General features: G+C 37.6%; 2 protein-coding genes across 3 annotated transcripts; both read right to left on the reverse strand.

Annotated features, from left to right (window-relative positions):
• Window positions 1-129: 129 nt before the first annotated feature.
• Window positions 130-4,552, reverse strand: LOC109854307 (putative Dol-P-Glc:Glc(2)Man(9)GlcNAc(2)-PP-Dol alpha-1,2-glucosyltransferase). The gene is made up of 4 exons (XM_020427240.1): window positions 4,264-4,552; window positions 3,836-4,178; window positions 3,615-3,754; window positions 130-3,347 (listed from the first exon to the last, which is right to left on the reverse strand). Exons 1-4 carry the CDS (start codon window positions 4,453-4,455, stop codon window positions 2,607-2,609), a joined length of 1,416 nt encoding a protein of 471 aa, XP_020282829.1. The 5' UTR covers window positions 4,456-4,552; the 3' UTR covers window positions 130-2,606.
• Window positions 4,553-6,425: 1,873 nt separating this feature from the next.
• LOC109854310 (excitatory amino acid transporter 1) lies at window positions 6,426-19,002 on the reverse strand. 2 transcript variants are annotated; one of them, XM_020427244.1, is made up of 7 exons: window positions 17,870-19,002; window positions 10,207-10,607; window positions 8,774-8,962; window positions 8,433-8,616; window positions 7,780-8,208; window positions 7,538-7,672; window positions 6,426-7,431 (listed from the first exon to the last, which is right to left on the reverse strand). In XM_020427244.1, exons 1-7 carry the CDS (start codon window positions 17,887-17,889, stop codon window positions 7,281-7,283), a joined length of 1,509 nt encoding a protein of 502 aa, XP_020282833.1. In that variant the 5' UTR covers window positions 17,890-19,002; the 3' UTR covers window positions 6,426-7,280. The 2 variants fall into 2 exon arrangements, with proteins under 2 accessions (XP_020282833.1, XP_020282835.1); XM_020427246.1 differs by lacking the exon at window positions 17,870-19,002 and adding an exon at window positions 11,476-12,029.
• Window position 19,003: the final 1 nt, after the last annotated feature.

Consider the following 19,003-nt stretch of genomic DNA (forward strand, 5'->3'; position numbering starts at 1 on the left):
TAATCAAACGCGACGGACGGAGAGGTCCTTTGCGTTATCGACAAGTGTGTGCGTGTGCGTAGGAGAATATTGTACTTCCTAGAAAAAAAAAAAAAAAACGTAATATATATTTAACGTTGTTTCTGACTCTTTTTTTTTTTTTTTTTAGTTTGCACAATATAGTTCGCGCGAGTTTTATAAAATCCGAAGTATCTTTTACGTAGAATATATAAAACAAAAAAACAACTCCTAGAAAGTAAGAAAGAATGTGCACAAAGAGCTGAGCCCGGAAAATAACCGAAATCTTCCGAATACCGTTGTCGCAGAACGGTCGAGGTTTTGAGTCGTGAAAAATGGCACGGTAGAAAATGCCGGTATAAAATCCTACTCTCTGACGTTTCTGTTACTCAAACAACATATCTCTACTAAAAATTTGGCGACCAAGATTGGATCAAATATATATCTACCGCATTAACCTTTATCCGATTGTCTTTCTGTGACTTACACATATTTGTACAAGTATATTAGATACAATATATTTATACAATATATCTGATATATTTATACAAATATGTTTAGATTCTAATTGATTTAAACGGGGAATAACGTAATCTATCTTCTGAATTAGATAACTCTACACGTAAAGAAATTAGTTACGTGCGTAAGCAATAAAAAAAAAAAGATTAATTGTTGATCGTATCATATTATCATTAAACAGCTCGATTAGTTCGAACATTGATACATTTTTTTTGTGTGTAGAAATACAGGAAAATATGAAATTTTTGTTTCGACAAATTTCTTCTCACAACTCGATCGTGCAAAATCGAAAGGTCACTTCGGTGGATAAAAAAAAAAAAAAAACATGCTAATGGATTAAATAGAAGAGTATAATTTTCTCGCAACATTTCGATTTTCCGAAAGTGATTCACTTTTTAATCTTATCCTAGTGTGTGACGCTTCATAACGTATAGAAATAAATTACGGTGTGTGGGTAACAATAATTTATCGCTAAAAGCGTGAACTATATCGTGTCGTTGTGACACCAAAAAACTCAAAAGAATTATATATAGCATAATATACTATATGTAATATAATAGCTGTACGTTTAATTGCATTATATTTAGGAGCCGATCAAATGTCGCGCGTGCGCAAAAAGCCAAAACGGCAAAGAAAAAAAAAAATAAAATAAAACTTTATATTTCTCTCAATCACACATATTCCTACCGGAATAAGGTGCGGAGAAGGTATTGGAATGTACAGAAGAATAGAAGCTATTTACGTTCCAAATGAATTGATTTATACGAATACGGTTCGCAATAAAACTCACGACAAGCAATACGCGCGGCTCTCGCGCGCGGTTAGATATTGTAGAGAGAAAAAGAGAGAGAAATTTATTATTCTCGTTTTTTATCGAAAGACTGGAAATATATAAGAGAGTGAATCGCGCCTTAGTTTTAATTTCAACTAAATAGAGAGTAAATTATTAGGTACTTAGCGTGTTGATTCGAGACTGTTTGTGATATAAGATTTGTATTGTTTCAACTCATCGATATTTACGTGAAAAAAACAAAAAAACAAAAAAAAACAAAAACAGAGGCGGAAACATTTCGTCGAGAGTAGTGCTCAAAGTTCCCGACCGATTTAGAAACTGAGAACGGAACAATATGTACATGCGTAAAGCATTTGTATATATATAAGAAAAAACATCTTTATTTCTAAAAACAAAAATAATTTCAGTTATGCATGTTCATGTTTCTCTCTCGCAAATACACGTAAATCCGAAAGATTGAAAAGTTCTTCTTTTTTTAAGAAGAACAATAATTAACAATGTACGCGTATACTTTTCTTTGTTAAGTTTCACATTATTGAAGATTAATAAATACAATATGTGACTTTCGCAACTTTGTCTATTCAAAAAGTGATTCGAAATAAAAAAAACTTCCAAAATTTTGTTTTTCAATACTTTCAAGAATAGTTTTTATCAGGCCTGATTGTGTTTCCACACACACATACACATACACACGTACATAAGAATGTTCACATAATTCTTTATTATATAAATAAAAAAAAATATTTATTATATAAAATAAGAACATATTTGCAAAATGCATCTCGGTATCTTTTATTGTACCGTCGTATGCAATATTTATATTTAATGAACAAACGATAATACGGCAAAATAGTGATATTCGTACGAAGGAATATAAAAAAAATAGAGGATGTAAAACAAATTTTAAGCCATCGATCAAATGTTGTAACATATCGTACGCCGATGCCATTCGCGCGAAATATTATGACAAGCTGTTACTGTACAAAACTATTTAGCAATTTTGCCATTAAGTATCAGCTATATGAACAATAAACTGTTGTTCGTCAAAAACAATCGTCGAACGATTCTGTTCAGTTGTTTTTTTATGTCCCTTTTTGTGCACACAAAATTAATTTTAGTTTTTTCTATCTCGAAGAAATAAATTTTTAAATACACGAGAAGAACACACGAATATAAGAAGACAATTTCAATATTCTGTGAAGTAAATGTTTTTTCTTACTGTTGTATTTTTTTTTACTATTGTCTGTAAATATCTGTTTATCTGCTTATTATGTACATAATTTGTATATCGCAAATGTCACCATGAAATTCGTTGCGCAAAAGGCTGATCGTTCCAGTAAAACACTTTATTAGCAAAAATAAAAAATTGCAAAAAATTGATTGCAAAAATCGTGAGCGATTCCAAGCACATCTGCCACTTTTCCGGTTTTTTCATGTTTAAACGATAAAAAATGTACGGCAGAATAAAGTATCGCGGTTCTAGCAGTAATTGAGGTATCAGAACAGTGCACACGCAAACAACGTAATTGATTTGTGTGAGAAACCTCAGGTGACTGACGTTTTTCCACATGGCAAACAGACTCGCGCAGTAAATTGGTATCAAAAGATATTTGAACGCCGCATATCGAAGCATAAATCGATTCCAAATGTAAAAAACGTAGTGCCGATTATCGGCCAAAACGTACGGGTGAACGAGCGTATTAGAGCGTATCACCGCTATCATTACCGCGATTACGCAACCGGCGAATATCCATTGCCGACGAAGAAATTTTAAAAATGTTCGCCAATGCGGCACCACGTACGGCCACGAGAACAGAGAAACGAAGACGGAGAAGTAGAATATCTGACAGATGTGAACTGTTGCGACGTGAGCGGTGCGGTCGCCGATTACTATGCCCTTGTTCCACACAACAAAGGCAATAAACATCAAACATACTGTTATATAAGGAAGGAGACTGCTACAGACTTGCGTAATGAACTTGACAAAAGCCAACGGACCTTTGCGCAATTCGTACATTATTATCCGCTTCCAAATTAACTACAAGTGAATTGCAAGATTAATTCTCTCTTCTGATTCTCAATAACATATCGTAATATGCGTGTTAACACATTGCGAACTAGAAAAGTTTACCGCTAACCGTACCAGTAGCCAGTTTTTTTTGCACCGACTGTTTTTCAAGTTACCTATGATTTGTTAGGTAGTTCATCGTAGTTGAATATTTAATTTCAATAAATATCGAGATATCTAGCGAGATATCCAGTCGTCAGTCCGCAATGTGTGTTAAAAATTTGCAAGTTCACTTACGCGAATGTGCGATGGAGCACTGATCGCTCGTGGCGGAACAGGTTGTTCCATTCTCTGATCTAATATATTCAACGTATGCTCAATAGCGAAGAAACCGACCCAGATAATGTTTGTTTGACGAACAACAACAGCTATTAGACCTGCACAAGATTATTGATTCGTTTATAAATTGTTTTCACTTTTTAACAACAGATACTCATATTCACATGCGGATCATCTACCTGCAAACGCTGTCGTCTTCACGTACTTGCGTTGGTGCAGAAATAACATTAGAAGCACTAAATTCACAGACACAACGTCTGTGTAATAAAAAAAGCACCAGAAATACAACGGCGGGAAAAGCGTAACGGTATAGGCCAAAGTGAGTATCAACCAATCGTTCCACCGATTGGTTTTATCGGATTTGCAATTTTCCTTTGTGACATTGTAAACGAGATAAAGATTTGCGCTCGTTCCTAATAAATTTATACATCTTATATACACGATACTGCAGAGATCGAAGGGCGACAATATCGCGGAAGCAATAAGATACAAGCCTGGTAACGTGGTAATTTTTGGATCCCACTAAAAATAAATTTGATGTTAGTCTAATGAGATTTATTTATTATATCTATGTGTAGAGTACTTGAGACACCAATCCGTATGTTACCTGGGTAAAATTTCCCGCGCAATATCGCAGCGTTTGAGGTATGTGAAAAGCCTCGTCGATGAAATAATGTGGTTGAATACGATTCAAGTACAGAAAAAGTATCACAGTACTCGTGAAGAAAAAAATTAAGGAGACATACAGACCAATCTTGTAGTTCAATCTCGCATAACCGGGTCGGGATAAAAAATACATTTTTCGATGCAATTTTCTAATTTGAAATCGCGAAAGTTACCTAATCGCTTCTTTTTAAAATTGGTGTATCACGAAGTTAAATGCATTATCACAGCCCCGACGCAATTTAAATTTAATCTGTTCTAACCCTAAAGTACATCGTCGTAACATTTTTCATCGAACTGTGGATCAAACTGCGTCACATCGCACATTTTTTTCGCGATGCTTATTAATACTCTGACAAGTTATATATGTCAACTATGAGTGTTCATTAAAAAAAAACCACCGTGAAAAATCGGTAAATTATGAAAAATCCACGCATATGTTTGTGTTTACAATCAATCTAGAGAAATTTATAAAGTCGAGAGAGATTAGTTCAAAAAACTTTTCAATGTTGGCACGTCTGTTAAAGTTTGCGGCACTGCGAGCGCGCGTGCGCGCACGTATGAAACAAACGGGGTCCTAATTCTACTTTTTCGTACATTTGATTTTTGTCCGATTCTATCGCGTCAATACATCGTCGAATATAACGTCGATTCGTTAATATCTCAGAATTCGTTTAGACGGAGAAATAAACAAATCGCATTCACTCACCGTACGCCCGCGTTAACTCACACATCGATCGCCCGCAAGTCTCGTCGGGAATCCCTCAAGTTTTTCCACGAACTTCCACACAAACATGTATATATGAATTTCACGCAGTATCACGAAAAGAACGCGCGATATTTTATATTTTAGTACTTCCGAGACTCACCGCAATCAGATTTTACCAAAGTAAACGCGCCTCTAGTTAAAAGAAATAACCGCGCGAGATGGAAAAAAAACTTCTTTCGTGTTCGGCGCGTTTGGCGAAACTGAACAACAAACTTCGAGCAAATTCCACTTGGCGCTCGCGACGATAAACCGCGTCCACATTGTCCAATCGCATTGGTCGTGTTCGTCAAATCAACCAATGCGAACGGAACATTTGTAAACTCGACCGAAACGCTCGCGATCGTTGCAAATTGTCAAGCGGAACCCGATCATTTGTGATCGTGCGACGCGCAATCAGGTAATTTGTTATTAATTAACTTGTTAATCTTATTTTTTTCCATATGTTTCTTACATTTGCATACGAAAGTAGTAATTCGGCGTTATTAGTTTTCTTATGGCAAAGCGGTAAAAGAAAATATCTGAAAAAAAAAAGAAATCTATTGAGAAACACAAACATACGAGGGGAGATAACTTCAGTTGTTTCATACTTAAGGGTTAAGTCCCACAATTTATTATTGTTATCAATGGCAAACATTAAACTTATGAAATTAAGTCCGTTTTTATACCGCTAGCTATTTGTTAAGTGTAAAAGATACATATTGTCAATAATTACAATGATAACACATTCTATGGCACAAACAACGATAGTTTTTTTTTAATCTTTATGGAATAGTAGAAGTATATAGAACCGCAAGTAGAATTATAATTCAGATTATCAATGTGAAAAACAATAGACAAAAAAGACTTTGATATTCAGATATGTAATAAGTCATTTTTTTTTTAGTAAGATATGTAATAAGTCAATTTCTTTAAACCACTGACATTTTTTTAACATTTTTTTTTTAGTAAGATATGTAATAAGTCAATTTCTTTAAACCACTGACATTTTTTTAACACTTTTTTTTTAACACTTTACTCTATTTGACAGTTTTCAATACGATCTCTAAATGCATTGAAAAAAAAAAAAAAAAAAAAAAAAAAAAAAAAAACAACTCGTGAACAAGAAAATTCTAGTCTGCAAAGAGTTTAAAATTTAAATAGAATATATAACGTACATATAATTAATATCAAGCGTAATTTTCGTTAAGCGCAAAAATGGAAGACACATATGTATAATATGTATTGACTACATAATTAAACATTTTACAAGCAAGATCTCTCGCTTAACGGGATATCTACGATATTTGCTAAAGTTAAAAAGTAGTTAAATTTTCACAAGCACATCTCTTTTTTATATATATATATATGTATATATCATATATAATATTCCAAAATTATATCATTTTGAAGAATTACGCTCGTTGCTCGCACCGCAAGCTACAGAGACGTTGACATTCACTATTTTATACTCTATCCCATTTTACGTATATGTAATGTAATATTTTATATTCTCTCTGGATGTGTCTCAGTTAAGTGACTATAGAAGTAAATTCTTTTTACATTACTTGTACGTATACAGATGTTTAATTAATTGAAACAAAGAAATTAGAACATCGTATCCCCTGTGCGTGGGTCTCGCGAAATATTTTTGCATTGCGATAATGTGATTACAGTTTTTTTTTATTGTTCCCTTCGTTCGCATAAAATCTGGTTCGCATGATATAATTAACACTAAACTGATAATTTGACTAAAAGGTAAAAAACCGGAACACTTTACTAAATTTGCAAGAACACTTTGTCGGGATCGTACTTCGCGATCATTGATCATCGTATTGTCTGATTGAAAGAACTATACACTCTTTTTTTTTTTTTTTGCTGTTATATGTATATGTATGTAAATTTTTTTAAGCAACTTACAAAAACCTGAAAAAATCAGACGTGACGCGGTTAAACAAGTAGTATAATATGTCTACTAGATTTACATATACCTGTGTATTATTATCTTTCAATCTCGATTTTCACATTTATTTGCTCACATAATTTTTGATATCAAGGGTCTTCAAAAATTCAATTATAGCGAGTTATATATTATTAAACGAGCGACAAGCCGCACGAGAAACGTGGATATGTTTTTGAGTAATCGATCATCCGATCGCGAAGCGAGTGATCGTTCACAGTCTCGCGGAGACGCGGATAACGAAACCGAAACTTTTTCATATCGATGTGGTCGCGTGATGATCGGCTCCGTTTTGTGTCTGTTGCGTATTTGTGTGCGGCAACGCGAGCTCGTTACGGCTGAGATGCTGAACGATTCCGGCACCCAACGAGTCGCCGATCACGTTGATGGTGGTTCTACATCGATCTCTGTAAAAAGAATTAGCACATTATAAAAAAAAAAAAAAACGCATAATAGAAATTAAATGTGTGTTCTTGTATCAAAATTAGATTATGTAAAAAACAAAATACTTACAACAGCCAGTCAACCGCAATGATTAAGAAGACATCGTTGGCCGGAAGTCGAACAGTTTCCAACACCATTACCATAGTTACTAGGCCGGCTTGCGGAATTCCTGCTGCACCTATGCTAGCAGCGGTCGCTGTGATACTGAAAAATAAATTTTGATATAATACACAGATAGACAAATATGAAAGAGAAAGACTCAGAACGCGTAAAACAGAGGAAAAACAATTAATAGAAACAGAGAATTTTACCTGACGGCCACCAGTTGTCCGAAGGAAAGACCGACTTTGCGCACTTGCGAGATGAAAATGGCAGCTACAGCTTCGTACAAGGCAGTACCGTCCATATTCACAGTTGCTCCGATAGGCATAACAAATCTGGTAACGCGCGGATCAATGCCGTTTCTCTCTTCGAGGCAACCGATTGCGATCGGCAGAGTCGCCGAGCTCGAAGACGTGCCGAAGGCAGTGACAAGCGCTTGCGCCATATTCGATATGTAGATATAGGGATTCTTTTTTGTCAGTAAAAAGAACATTCCCGGTAACACCACGAGGCCGTGTATAAGCAGAGCAATCACCACGGTTAAAAAGTACAATCCGAGCTGGCCGACCACTTCGTCCAGTGATTTCATTTCCGTGATCTTGGAGGCGACCAAGGACAGCACACCGATCGGCGACAACCTGTTCACACAAAACGCAATATTCTCAATCTGCAATTTTTAATTTCTTGCAAAAAGTTAACAAAAATTATACGCGCGCAATGCGAATGCAGATGACATTGAATTGTCAACAACACAAGTTGCGCGAAATGCGATGATCGTTGCGTAACGATCGCAAGACGTAATCGCAAGTCAATTAATGCAACTAGTCTCGAGACGCAGAATACTATAATTTGCAATTCTTACCAGATTACCCAGTTGGTGATCACCATCATAGCGCCGGATAACGACTCGAAGAAACTCAACAACGGCTTCGCCTGCGGTCCCATTTTACCGAGAGTAATGCCCAGCACCGTCGCGAATACAACCAGTCCGAGAATGTTGGAACCGGACACATCTTTCTCCTCCAGTTCCCATTCATCCGTCGGAACTAACAGAGATATAACACATTCACTTAAACACAGACATTTATATATTAATAGTCTAATAATAACACAATAAGAACGATTTGTATTTTTAGATTTATTGTTCTAAGTATTTATTGTTCGTACGCTTCCTACAGACTAACAACAAGACAATAAGATTACTAGAGCTGTTTTCCGGCATCTTGAGCTCGGTTCGAGATTGGGAGATGCAGGCTTGAACGAGATTCGGCGGAAACATGTTTCTAACGAGATCCATCAACGTGTCGATAGTGGAAACGTTTTGCGCCGGCTTCTTGCTCTCCGTGGCAGAACTACCAACTCCAGGTTTGATCGAAATGACCAGAATTATACCTAAGGTAAAAATCAATTTTTTTAAACGTTTATTTCAAATACAAGAATAACGAAACCAGTAAAATATTAAAAATATGATAAATCTTTTAATAATATTCAAGCAATTGCTATGATGGTTTTCTTTTTTTTATTTATTTATTTTACGCGTATACTCAATCGCGAAAGATCAACAGGAAGAATCGACGAGATAAGTGCGATGACACATTAGAAATAGAATTGTGCAGCATAGCGTAGCGATGTCGTAAGCAGATTGACGCCAGAAGAAGAGAGTTGAGAATACGCGCGTAACAAACAAAGTTTCGGGTTATAACCAGATCTGATCTAATCTTCAGACCGGCGTAATAATCATATTATTTTGCCCGACGAGTGTCGATGGAAAATTAAAAATTATCTAACACACACTCGACTGAGATATGTTTGCTTTCTTCGAGCGATTGTTTGCCGAGACGCGTCGCGTTTATGTCCTCATTTCGATCGTGCATATCGCGCTCGTTAATTACGCGCGTCGGGGAATGAATCACGATAATATTCAAGGCCTATCACGCATTCCCGCGCAAAGATATGTAAAATGCGCAAGATGCGCGTTATCTCTTTGTCTTAATCATTTTTACAGTTCCCGAGAAGTGTCCCGCAGCATCGTCCGAGATGAGATTCTTTGATCGTGATTCGCATCGCGTCGCGTCGCGCGAGCAATCGTTTCGTTTAACCCCAAGATGCGTTACTTGATACGTTAAACGCACAGCTGAGCCGTGCGAAAAGATGTTCACAGAGCTGCTGAACGCATAAAAAGAGTAACTTTGAGAAAATTGTCTCTCCAATGTTTCCGCGGAACGCAACTTTTCTCTGTGCACTATTATACTCGCTGTTGCTCGTTCGCGATATGATTATTGATTTAGTTTTGATTACATGATTGATTTGTTGTTGCACAAGCTGTACTCGACATGTTATATCGGCGAGAAATAATCTTATAAATTCGAAGCGTTCGGAATATTATTAATTAACACAAACTAATATTTGATTAAATATTACCGGAATAATTACGCGAGATTATATTTAATAATTTAAATTTAATTATACCCGTTACGCTCTGAGAGAGTAAACACATCTTGATTTGCTCTTTCTGGCCTTTGTAATTTAAAATTTATCGCAGCGCCGATATCCCCCCGAGCTGCTATAAATCTAATGTTTATTTGATTTGAACTGATTTAATCAAAGAGCTCGAACTACTAAGAATCTTTACTGACCTAGAATAACCGCGCTGATGGTCGTGGTCATGTAATAGCAGATCGCGCGCACACCGATTTTGCCGCTAAGTGACAGATCCAGCGAGCCGATGGCCGACACCAGACTTGAGATAATCAGCGGCAGGATCAAGCTCTTGAGCATCCGCAGAAACAGATCGCCGAGGTAATTGATATACATAATCTCCCGATGTGTCCATTTCCCCCGCGCATTTCGCAAAATTATACCGAGGATCACTCCGCCGACAACGCCAGCGACAGTTAGTATAGTCAACGCATTATGGCTCAGACAGGACCGCACCCTTTCCTTCCTCGTTAACGGCGTTATGGGTCTGGGTTCATTGGGATAATATGAGCTTCTCTCCTTGATCTTACCTTGATTCTCCGCTCCCGACAGCGGCGACCTGAAACAATATTTGTGTTTGTCTAATATTTGTTTTTTTCTTCATCTTTTCTTTTCTTGCCCTCGTCAAACTTTTGCTCGCACGGGGGTTGTTTGCTTTTCTTCTAATTGTCCTTAAAACACGTAAATAAGTATATTGTTCGATATTATATAGGTAACATGCAATTATAAACGACAATTATAAACGTCGAATTGTGTCTTGTGGTTACTAATGTTCAGCCGTACAAGAGAAGATTAATCTTCACGACAGCAGAGACATGACTTTTCCGTAAATTTTCCATAAATCTCGAACAGATTGCGGACAGTGACAAAAAGCTCTTCGTAACACATGAATCGAATCGCATATACTTTGGCGGACAGTCAATAAATTTGTGTAATGCCAAAACTTTCGATACACTCATCCGTTATATAATCTAATTATTTTGCTACACAATACTATCGATACGTTACATCGGTAAAAGTTTAATTCGCGAGCAATTTTGATTATTTTTGTGAGATTTAAATAAATAAAAGCATAATTAATTATATGTCAACAAGTTATCGTGTACAGTAGACTATAGTCGGCTTTATCTCATTAGCTTGGAAAACAAGCATTGTTTCTGAATTGTGTTCACATCTGACTTTGCAATCTTGAAGAAGACGTAGAAAAATTGATGTTTTATTGCTGCGGTTGTTTCATGCAACGCTATAAAAATTAATGCAAAAAATATCTCGTGGTTTCGCACAAAGGTTTCACACTTTTTGTGAATTTTAAGCTTGATAAATGTATTTCTGATTATTTTTATCACACTCGTATCGCGGATAGTCCAATAAAATAATAACTTGTATCTTCTCGTGCTCATTCAAGATCATAAATAGAATTTGCTTACCCTGTTATGTCGGCGTTCATATTAATACGCAGAAAATAGCGTGAATTTGAAACAATTTATTTTAAGAATATTGTTGATATTTGTTATAACAAACCGACGTCGTTGTGTAACATATACGACGAATGTAACGCACACATGTTTGAAATTTGATTTTTTTCACGCACTCTTTCTATTTCCAAATAGTCGTAGTTTTGTTTAACAATTAACACTTATTTAAAGCGTGTGATTTGAACATTAACGCTCGATTTGCACAGGTCTCGTTTGTTGGCAGCGGCGATTCGCACGATTCTGTCATCCACGTTTTCCGAAAGAAATGAAATTTGGCAAGCGTATGGCGCTTACCGAACGGAAAACAACGACGTTTTCTACACGGACAACCAGCGTTCACTGTCTCAAAACCATCGACTACCCGGAAAGTCGACAGGTCTCTCTGATTCTTCGAAGCGTTAATATAACGCAAATTTTATTGCATTTGCAAACATGATGATGTAGCAACAAAACGACGTAAGTGCATTAAATATAAAAAGAGCGTGTATATAATATTTACACTTGTAGTTTAAAACTCATATACATAATAATTTATACACACATTACGGTGCAATTTATGATCCATAGATTCTAAGCAAAAAATTTTATTGTTTTCTTCATGAAGATGTGTCAGAAAACCAATGTCAGAAAAAAAATAAATTACATGGCAAATTTATATTACTCGGGTTAACGATTCGAGCGTTTACTACGTGATGATACACGGAGGTATCAATAAGCATAGATACGTTTTGTCGGGAAAAGGTAAAATTACACTGCGACGAATTGTCGTAGAACAGACTTTTATTAACGCTCTATGATGACTATCTGCCGATCTTCTCATTGGTTGACGCTGTTGTGTTGTTACATGTATTTGAGCCAATTACGAGATAGCATTTTTATTATTACGTCATATCGTCGCGTTTGTGGATACAAGAGCTTTACAGTTATTACGGAATTAAGCAGATTAAAGCGGATAATATATGAGTACATTTTGGTGTCACGCTTATCATTTAATCTGATGTAATGGAGCACACACACAGGTGTTTTACGTTGCAAATCGTTGAGGCGCGAAAAACGAGAAGAAAACATTCTGATAAAATAATTAACAACAGTTCTCGTCACGAAAAGAACGTTTCTTTCATTTTATCGTCTCTAACAAGTATCTTAATTTTCTCAAATTGCAGTTTTGCTAAATTCGCTCGCGATCTATTATTAATATCTCTGATATTATTAATAGACGATGATTGCACGTCGTTGCCTCTTTTGTATTCACTCGATATAGACACATGTAACGTGTAGCGCGACAAATTATCGCAATTCTAATTTTTTCACGAGCGGAGTCTGTGCGTTTCAAATGCAAAAATTCATTTAACGCGATTATGCGCGTGACGCTGTAAAAACGTACAAAAGAAAAGACCGATAAAAGAGCGCGAAGAGCTGTGTTCGCTCACGTCAGGCCGAAAGATTTGTTAAAAAAAAAAAATCGAGACACTCTCTCGGAAAAAGAAGTAATATATTGATATAAGACACCTCGCGTCACTCGAAAAACCGGCAAAACTTCTTTATGTGTTCAAGTAGTTTATTCGTTATCGAGATGTAACTATATTATCAAAAGTGATTTATTGCCAGTTTTTTTTTTTTTTTTTCAGCGAACAATAAAGAATGAAGTGTCAAATTGCGTCAAACTTAAAGCGAACAGTCGGAGTTAACGCGCTAATTTCGATATTATCGATTTTTACCAAGTTCTGAAGATCTTTCCGGGGATATCACGTGTTCGCGCGAGGATTCACGCGATTGTAAGACCCACGGACACGCGGTAATGGTACACACTTACTGTTGTGTATTTCGCAACTTAACGAACGACCGTCTCGTGACTCGCGTTAATAACGGACGGAGAACAAAAAGAAAAAAAAATAAGCGTATACCTCGATGATAAATTGCCTAGATTCGAACGAAACTCCAGTGGCGATGAGAAGCGAGATCGCGCGCGCGCGCGCGCGCGACTGATGTAACGAAGTTTCACGTGGGCGCTTTTGTCATGCATCGTTTCGCGACCGATGGCTCTATTATTTCCGTCTTGCGCCGAAGTTCCGTAAGAATCCGCGCGCACACATAAACCATTTGATGTGCAGAATCATAAATTGTGCGTTCTATTTTCGTGGCGCACTCTGATGGTTTTTATCCAACAAATAAAATTAAATTTAAATATTAAATATATTTAAATTTTTTATAATAAAATTCTTATCTAACAAATTAATTCATTAATAATCGAAGATATAAATAGAGATATACGAGATATTTCGAATTGTGTACATCAAACTATCGTCGAAATAATTTATAAAAAGCGCATTTGAATTGTCAGATTCCGCGAGAAACACGGACGAGAGATTTTTTGATTTTGCGAGCGATAGATATAGATCGAGGTAAACGAACGAGGCGACGACTGCATGCGGGAGGACTTTAATTGCACCAGTTAATCATAGATAAAGCATGACGAAACTCGGCGTGCCGACGTCACTCATAGACGCGAAGGGTGACACGACCCCACGAGCCACGCGACAGAGGAAAAACAATCCCGGTTTTCATCGTCGCCGGGTGAGAAAACATCGTCCCTGAGAATTAATGTCAGAGACACAGAATCGCGCGTTTCCGACGACGTCGAGTTCTCCATTTTTTTAATTATTATTATTATTATTATTATTTTGCGGTTTTGCGTTACACTTTTAATCGAGCGCGATTGCGAATTGCGCTGAATGCACCGAGTTAAATGGTATCACCTTGCCGCGTGTTCGCCACGATCGTTTCGAATAACGGTCAATTGGAACTTTTCGTTTAACGAGATAAAACGCGTCGGAAATAAAAAATTTTACGGCTTTTAAACGCCAAATGGAACCGTACGCACTTCGCGGAATAATGATAAAACGACGATCACAAAATTTATGTGTGTTTGCAAAATATTACGCGCCATTAAAAGTCGCGCTTTGGGAGAGAAAAGAAAAAATAAAAGTAAGAAACCGTGAGGATTGAAAATAGAGATTGCGCATGTTCTCGTCAGTCGCGTAAAAAAAAAAAAAAACCTTTCACGCATATAAACGAGATAGGTGGGGAATGGACGAATAAATAAGTACGTAAAACGTTCTTCGGATTTGAGTTACAGCAAAACACAACGATGACACTTACTTAGGCGGGCATCAAGCTGAAGGCTCTCTGCCATATTGTATAATATATGATGTTGGCTTGGACAAGAAGTTCCAAAATTATCTTCAGCAAACAACTTGTTGTATACGCTTACATAAGAAGTTACACTTGACACTAATACAAATTTTGCGATGTGCACGTAGATTTCTTGTTGCGTTTCGCAAATCACAGACGTCACATCGGAGATGACACCTCAAAACTGATATCACGCGCATTACATCTCGTATTGTTGAATTACTCTCGTAATTCAATCACGATGAAAAGAAAACAGTCACAATTATATTTGCCTCGCCTTTTTTGTCGCCATGACGCAGCAAACTCTCTTCGGGCAACCGCAACAATAAAAAAATTTTTTTTCTTGTAGAAAAAAAAATCTAAATGTGCGTTCGAATTAGCGTTCGATTTCGAAAATCCCATTAAAAGAAATTTAATTGCGCGACCTTGGGTTCGGTTGTCCGTTCTATTTTTGCCGTCTATCATTTTGAGTTTGAATAATAATAAGTCGTCGCGCGAGTTCTCCGTAGATAACCGGTTTTACACACGTGTGTTACGCGTGCTCACTGGTGAACCTACAATTTTAAGCGCCAATCAAGTAAAGGAAGGTCATCGAAAAGCCATGAAATCGTAGGAAGAGAGAACGTTTCTTATTTAATCGCGGCGTCTCTTGTTGTTTTTTACGTTAGTCTACTAAATTCGTGCGGTAATCCGTTCGATCGCAGATCGATACGTGTAGCGACAATGCTCATTAGGAGCAGGCGATTTTGCGTAAAATCGCGCACACGCGATGCAAAAATATGCACGAAGACAGAGCGCGCGCCTATCTTGCGTTCTAATAAAATTCTATCAGCTTCAATCATCACACAAGATACACGATAAATTTGCAGTTGTGACGGCGGCCCGAGCGAGATAGAGGCAAATCACGTATTTCCTTATCAGCACGTATCAAGTAAGGATATACATTGTGCAAACGCGCTACGTCAGATACTTTCGCGAGACGGTGTAACATGTTGACAATAACATATCTCATTGGCGTGTTTCTAACGTAACAAATGTGTTACGAGATTACCAAACAATTCATATATTATACACCCAGTAGTGTTTCCTTTTATATAAATAGCAATTTTTCGAACACGATCCGAAAGTTTGTTGCGTAACTGAATTTCAAAGTAGATTTTAGATCTACAATTTAGATCTGCAATTCTCTCAGAACAAAAAAAAAAATAGACTGTACAAAACAGAATTCTCTATTCTTAATTTCTTCTATTGTGTGTGTGTGTGTGTGTGCGTGTGTGTCTAACGTAAACATGCTGGAAATATTTTAAATAATAAAGATACACGCCGCCACAAAAATAACAAATCAAAAACCAACTGTGTTTTGAGATGCCGTCGTAAAAACTAAAATTTTTCAAGCAGCTGTGAATTTATCTTCTTGAAACTTGATATTTATACAGCGGAAGTTTTGTTTTTTCTTTATCGTCGGTATCATCGCTCTGTCCGAAACATAATTGATTTCACGTTATAAATATTCAAGAGAGATGTTCCACGACTGCCAGGAATTGCGTGCGCGCACAATATAAATTAACAATTGGCGACGATTTCTTGCCCGCCGTCATCCTCTCCCGCAGTTCCTTATCACAAAGAGCGAGCTTAACAATGATTTAATGAGTAGCCGCCAAGCATCGCTGTTGCCATTATGAAATTCTGTGCCAATGAATCTCTCTCTCTCGCTGTGTCGCTGACTGCGATGTTAGACGTGACATATAAATGGATCAACTGCATATGTACAGCTTTCATTCATTGCGCTACACGGTTCGTGATCGTGTATGTGGCATGCGCTTGATTTTTTCGTGACCACCCGGGTCGCGATAAAAATTTCGTTTGGAAGCTATATATATAATAAAACAAAAAAAACAAAAAAACTGCCTTACAACGCGACATTTATGCGACTTTTCACACCTCGCGCACACGCAGTGTAAAGTAATATTGCTACTCTAAAAGCATATTTGCATTTGCATTTAGACAAGTTTGCTAATCGGAAAAGTTTTTTCTTTCTTTTTTTTTTTTGTTTTGCGCATTGAACGCGACAACCGAGTGAGGCAAATGATATTGCGACTCAAATTAATCTCCAATAAGATACGCGCTAATTTATAACGCGCTGCGTTTCCTCGAAGCTGTTGAGATATATGTTTTTTTTTTGTTACTTTTAATATATATTCTTCCTTTTGTACACGATTAATTTCAAATTAAAAAAAAAAAAAAAAAGCGAATCAAAATTTCAACAAAGAGTAACAAATGATGACGTCTCGTCTCTTTAATTCGATGGCAACAATGAGTATAGTTACGAGGAAAAATTGAGGTCGAGTATCGACACGTGTGTTGTGTACGTGTATCAAGAATAAAAAACCGTATTATTCAGAAATAAAAGACGACATGCAACCCAACGCGTCGATTTAAATCTTTCAACGCTTGGTGTACACAATGAGAGAATTTCTCTCTCTCTCTCGTCACACATTTCCACACTGAGAATCGCTAAAAGTGGCAACAGAGACGCTTGAATACCTCAAAAAAAAAAAAGAGATATATCCTAAAAAGGTGCTAGTCGCACACTGACAAAGCACAGCCTTCGAGAAATCGAAATTTTTTCTCGAATTTCTCGAATGTCGGAAAGCAAGCACATGTGTTCCAATAAGCGGCTGTTATTATTTTTTTACATTGCCGAATCTGACGATAGCTCTTATCAAAAATTGCGCGATTCTTACGCGGAACAGAACTGAATTCCGGAGGAAACTGGGTCAAAAGATGTAAAGAGCAAAGATTATCACCGATACACGTGTCGCACATGTTTATCAGCGGTCGGGCGATGATATACGTGTAGTTTGTCATGTTAATACAATTAAATATACAATTCAAACAAGTGAAAGAGAGCAATTGCATCATTAATTGAGAGAAATAAACATCCGCGACACGAATGTGATAAGCGCTGTTAATCGTTTCGATCGAAATTTTTTCTGTTCGATAATGAGACAAATCAAGATGGGGAGATTTGTCTTGCAAATGAAGATAATCGTCGAGATAATCGTTATGTGAAAGAAAAAAAAAACGAAATAACAAAATAAAAAGGAAGACAGTGAGAATTTCTATATACGATAGAAAAGAAATCGTTACTTACAGCTCGCTCGCCACTTCCATGATGCGCTTCCTGTGTCCTGTGCGTTCCGACCGGCGGCAATCGTTTACATAGAGCGTCACTTCCAGTTAGCCGGAAGCGGCGTGCGTCCGATGGGGAAGAGGATGTTGCCGCGGATGAACCGGAGGGGCACTTAAGAGCGAATCTGTCTCTTTTCTGTTCCCTTTTGTCGCGTCGTCGTATCTTCGGAAGTAAACGCACCGAGGTGGTGACGTCGAGTTAAGTCGAGAGGAATGAGAAGCGACGATAGAGGACAAAAGAAATAAAAGAGGTCGAGGTCATGCGCGGATGACAAACGCGAAGGATTAGGCGCTACTCGACGTCGTCCGGCTGGCGCTGATCAATTCACTCTCCTCTTCTTTCCTGATGATGGATTGTGGCGGTACTTTTGCGTTTTTTAAATTTTAATCCGCTGGCGGCGGATTATTCTCCGATTGCGATTCAGAGAAGATTCGTCTCACCAAGAAGAAGAATTCTCTCAGAAAAGTGTTGACAACACCGACGAATACGACGTGGCGGGCATCAACTCGATGGATACACGCTCGGTATCTCGTTAGCCAGGGAGAGGATGTATGCTGATGGGGCTCTCAATCTGTGCCACCTTGGGTGGTACGATTAGCTATGGCGATCTCCCCCTACGACGATCTCTTCCTGCCGTTTCACACACCGGCTAGCCTATCATCGCGATATACACTATTACGAATATACGCGGCGCGGATTGCGACGGCACCACGACCCCATCGGAAGCTCCTGACCAGGTCCCTATTGTTTGTCGGCAGTTTGTCCACTCGATTATGATGATCCGGCAATTCTACTCTCGTTTCGGGTATGCGCGTCCCACGCTGTGCGAAAACAACGAGCCTTCCTCTCTTCCCGTCCGGAACCTCTTTCGCTTCGAATCAATTTTTGTCCCCGGTCCAGTACTTCGACGAGGAACGATATTACAAGGAGGCGATTATCAAAACTACTTTTGCCGAAGATGCGACGACGAATAAATTTTGGAAACGCGAATAATCGCGCGGACTCTTTCTGTCGAGGTTCGCAGAAATGTGATACACACGATCGATCGGCGAGCGCTGCTAAGCCTCGTCCTCTCACCTGCAACAGAACATAAAA

Source organism: Pseudomyrmex gracilis, unplaced genomic scaffold (assembly GCF_002006095.1).
Source record: "Pseudomyrmex gracilis isolate BER0280 unplaced genomic scaffold, ASM200609v1 scaffold_63, whole genome shotgun sequence".
NCBI lineage: Eukaryota > Metazoa > Arthropoda > Insecta > Hymenoptera > Formicidae > Pseudomyrmex > Pseudomyrmex gracilis.

Bases quoted from the DNA above. Each gene is read 5' to 3' on its own strand.
- LOC109854307 (XM_020427240.1), bottom strand. From the start codon at position 4,455: ATGTATTTTTTATCCCGACCCGGTTATGCGAGATTGAACTACAAGATT. The intron at 4,179-4,263 runs GTAACATACGGA...ATTTATTTTTAG, and splicing joins GCGCGGGAAATTTTACCCAG to TGGGATCCAAAAATTACCAC. The intron at 3,348-3,614 runs GTAAGTGAACTT...ATTCACTTGTAG, and splicing joins GTGCTCCATCGCACATTCGC to TTAATTTGGAAGCGGATAAT.
- LOC109854310 (XM_020427244.1), bottom strand. From the start codon at position 17,889: ATGGAAGTGGCGAGCGAGCT. The intron at 8,963-10,206 runs GTCAGTAAAGAT...TTTTTACCTTAG, and splicing joins CATCAGCGCGGTTATTCTAG to GTATAATTCTGGTCATTTCG. The intron at 8,617-8,773 runs GTAATCTTATTG...TATCTCTGTTAG, and splicing joins GATGCCGGAAAACAGCTCTA to TTCCGACGGATGAATGGGAA.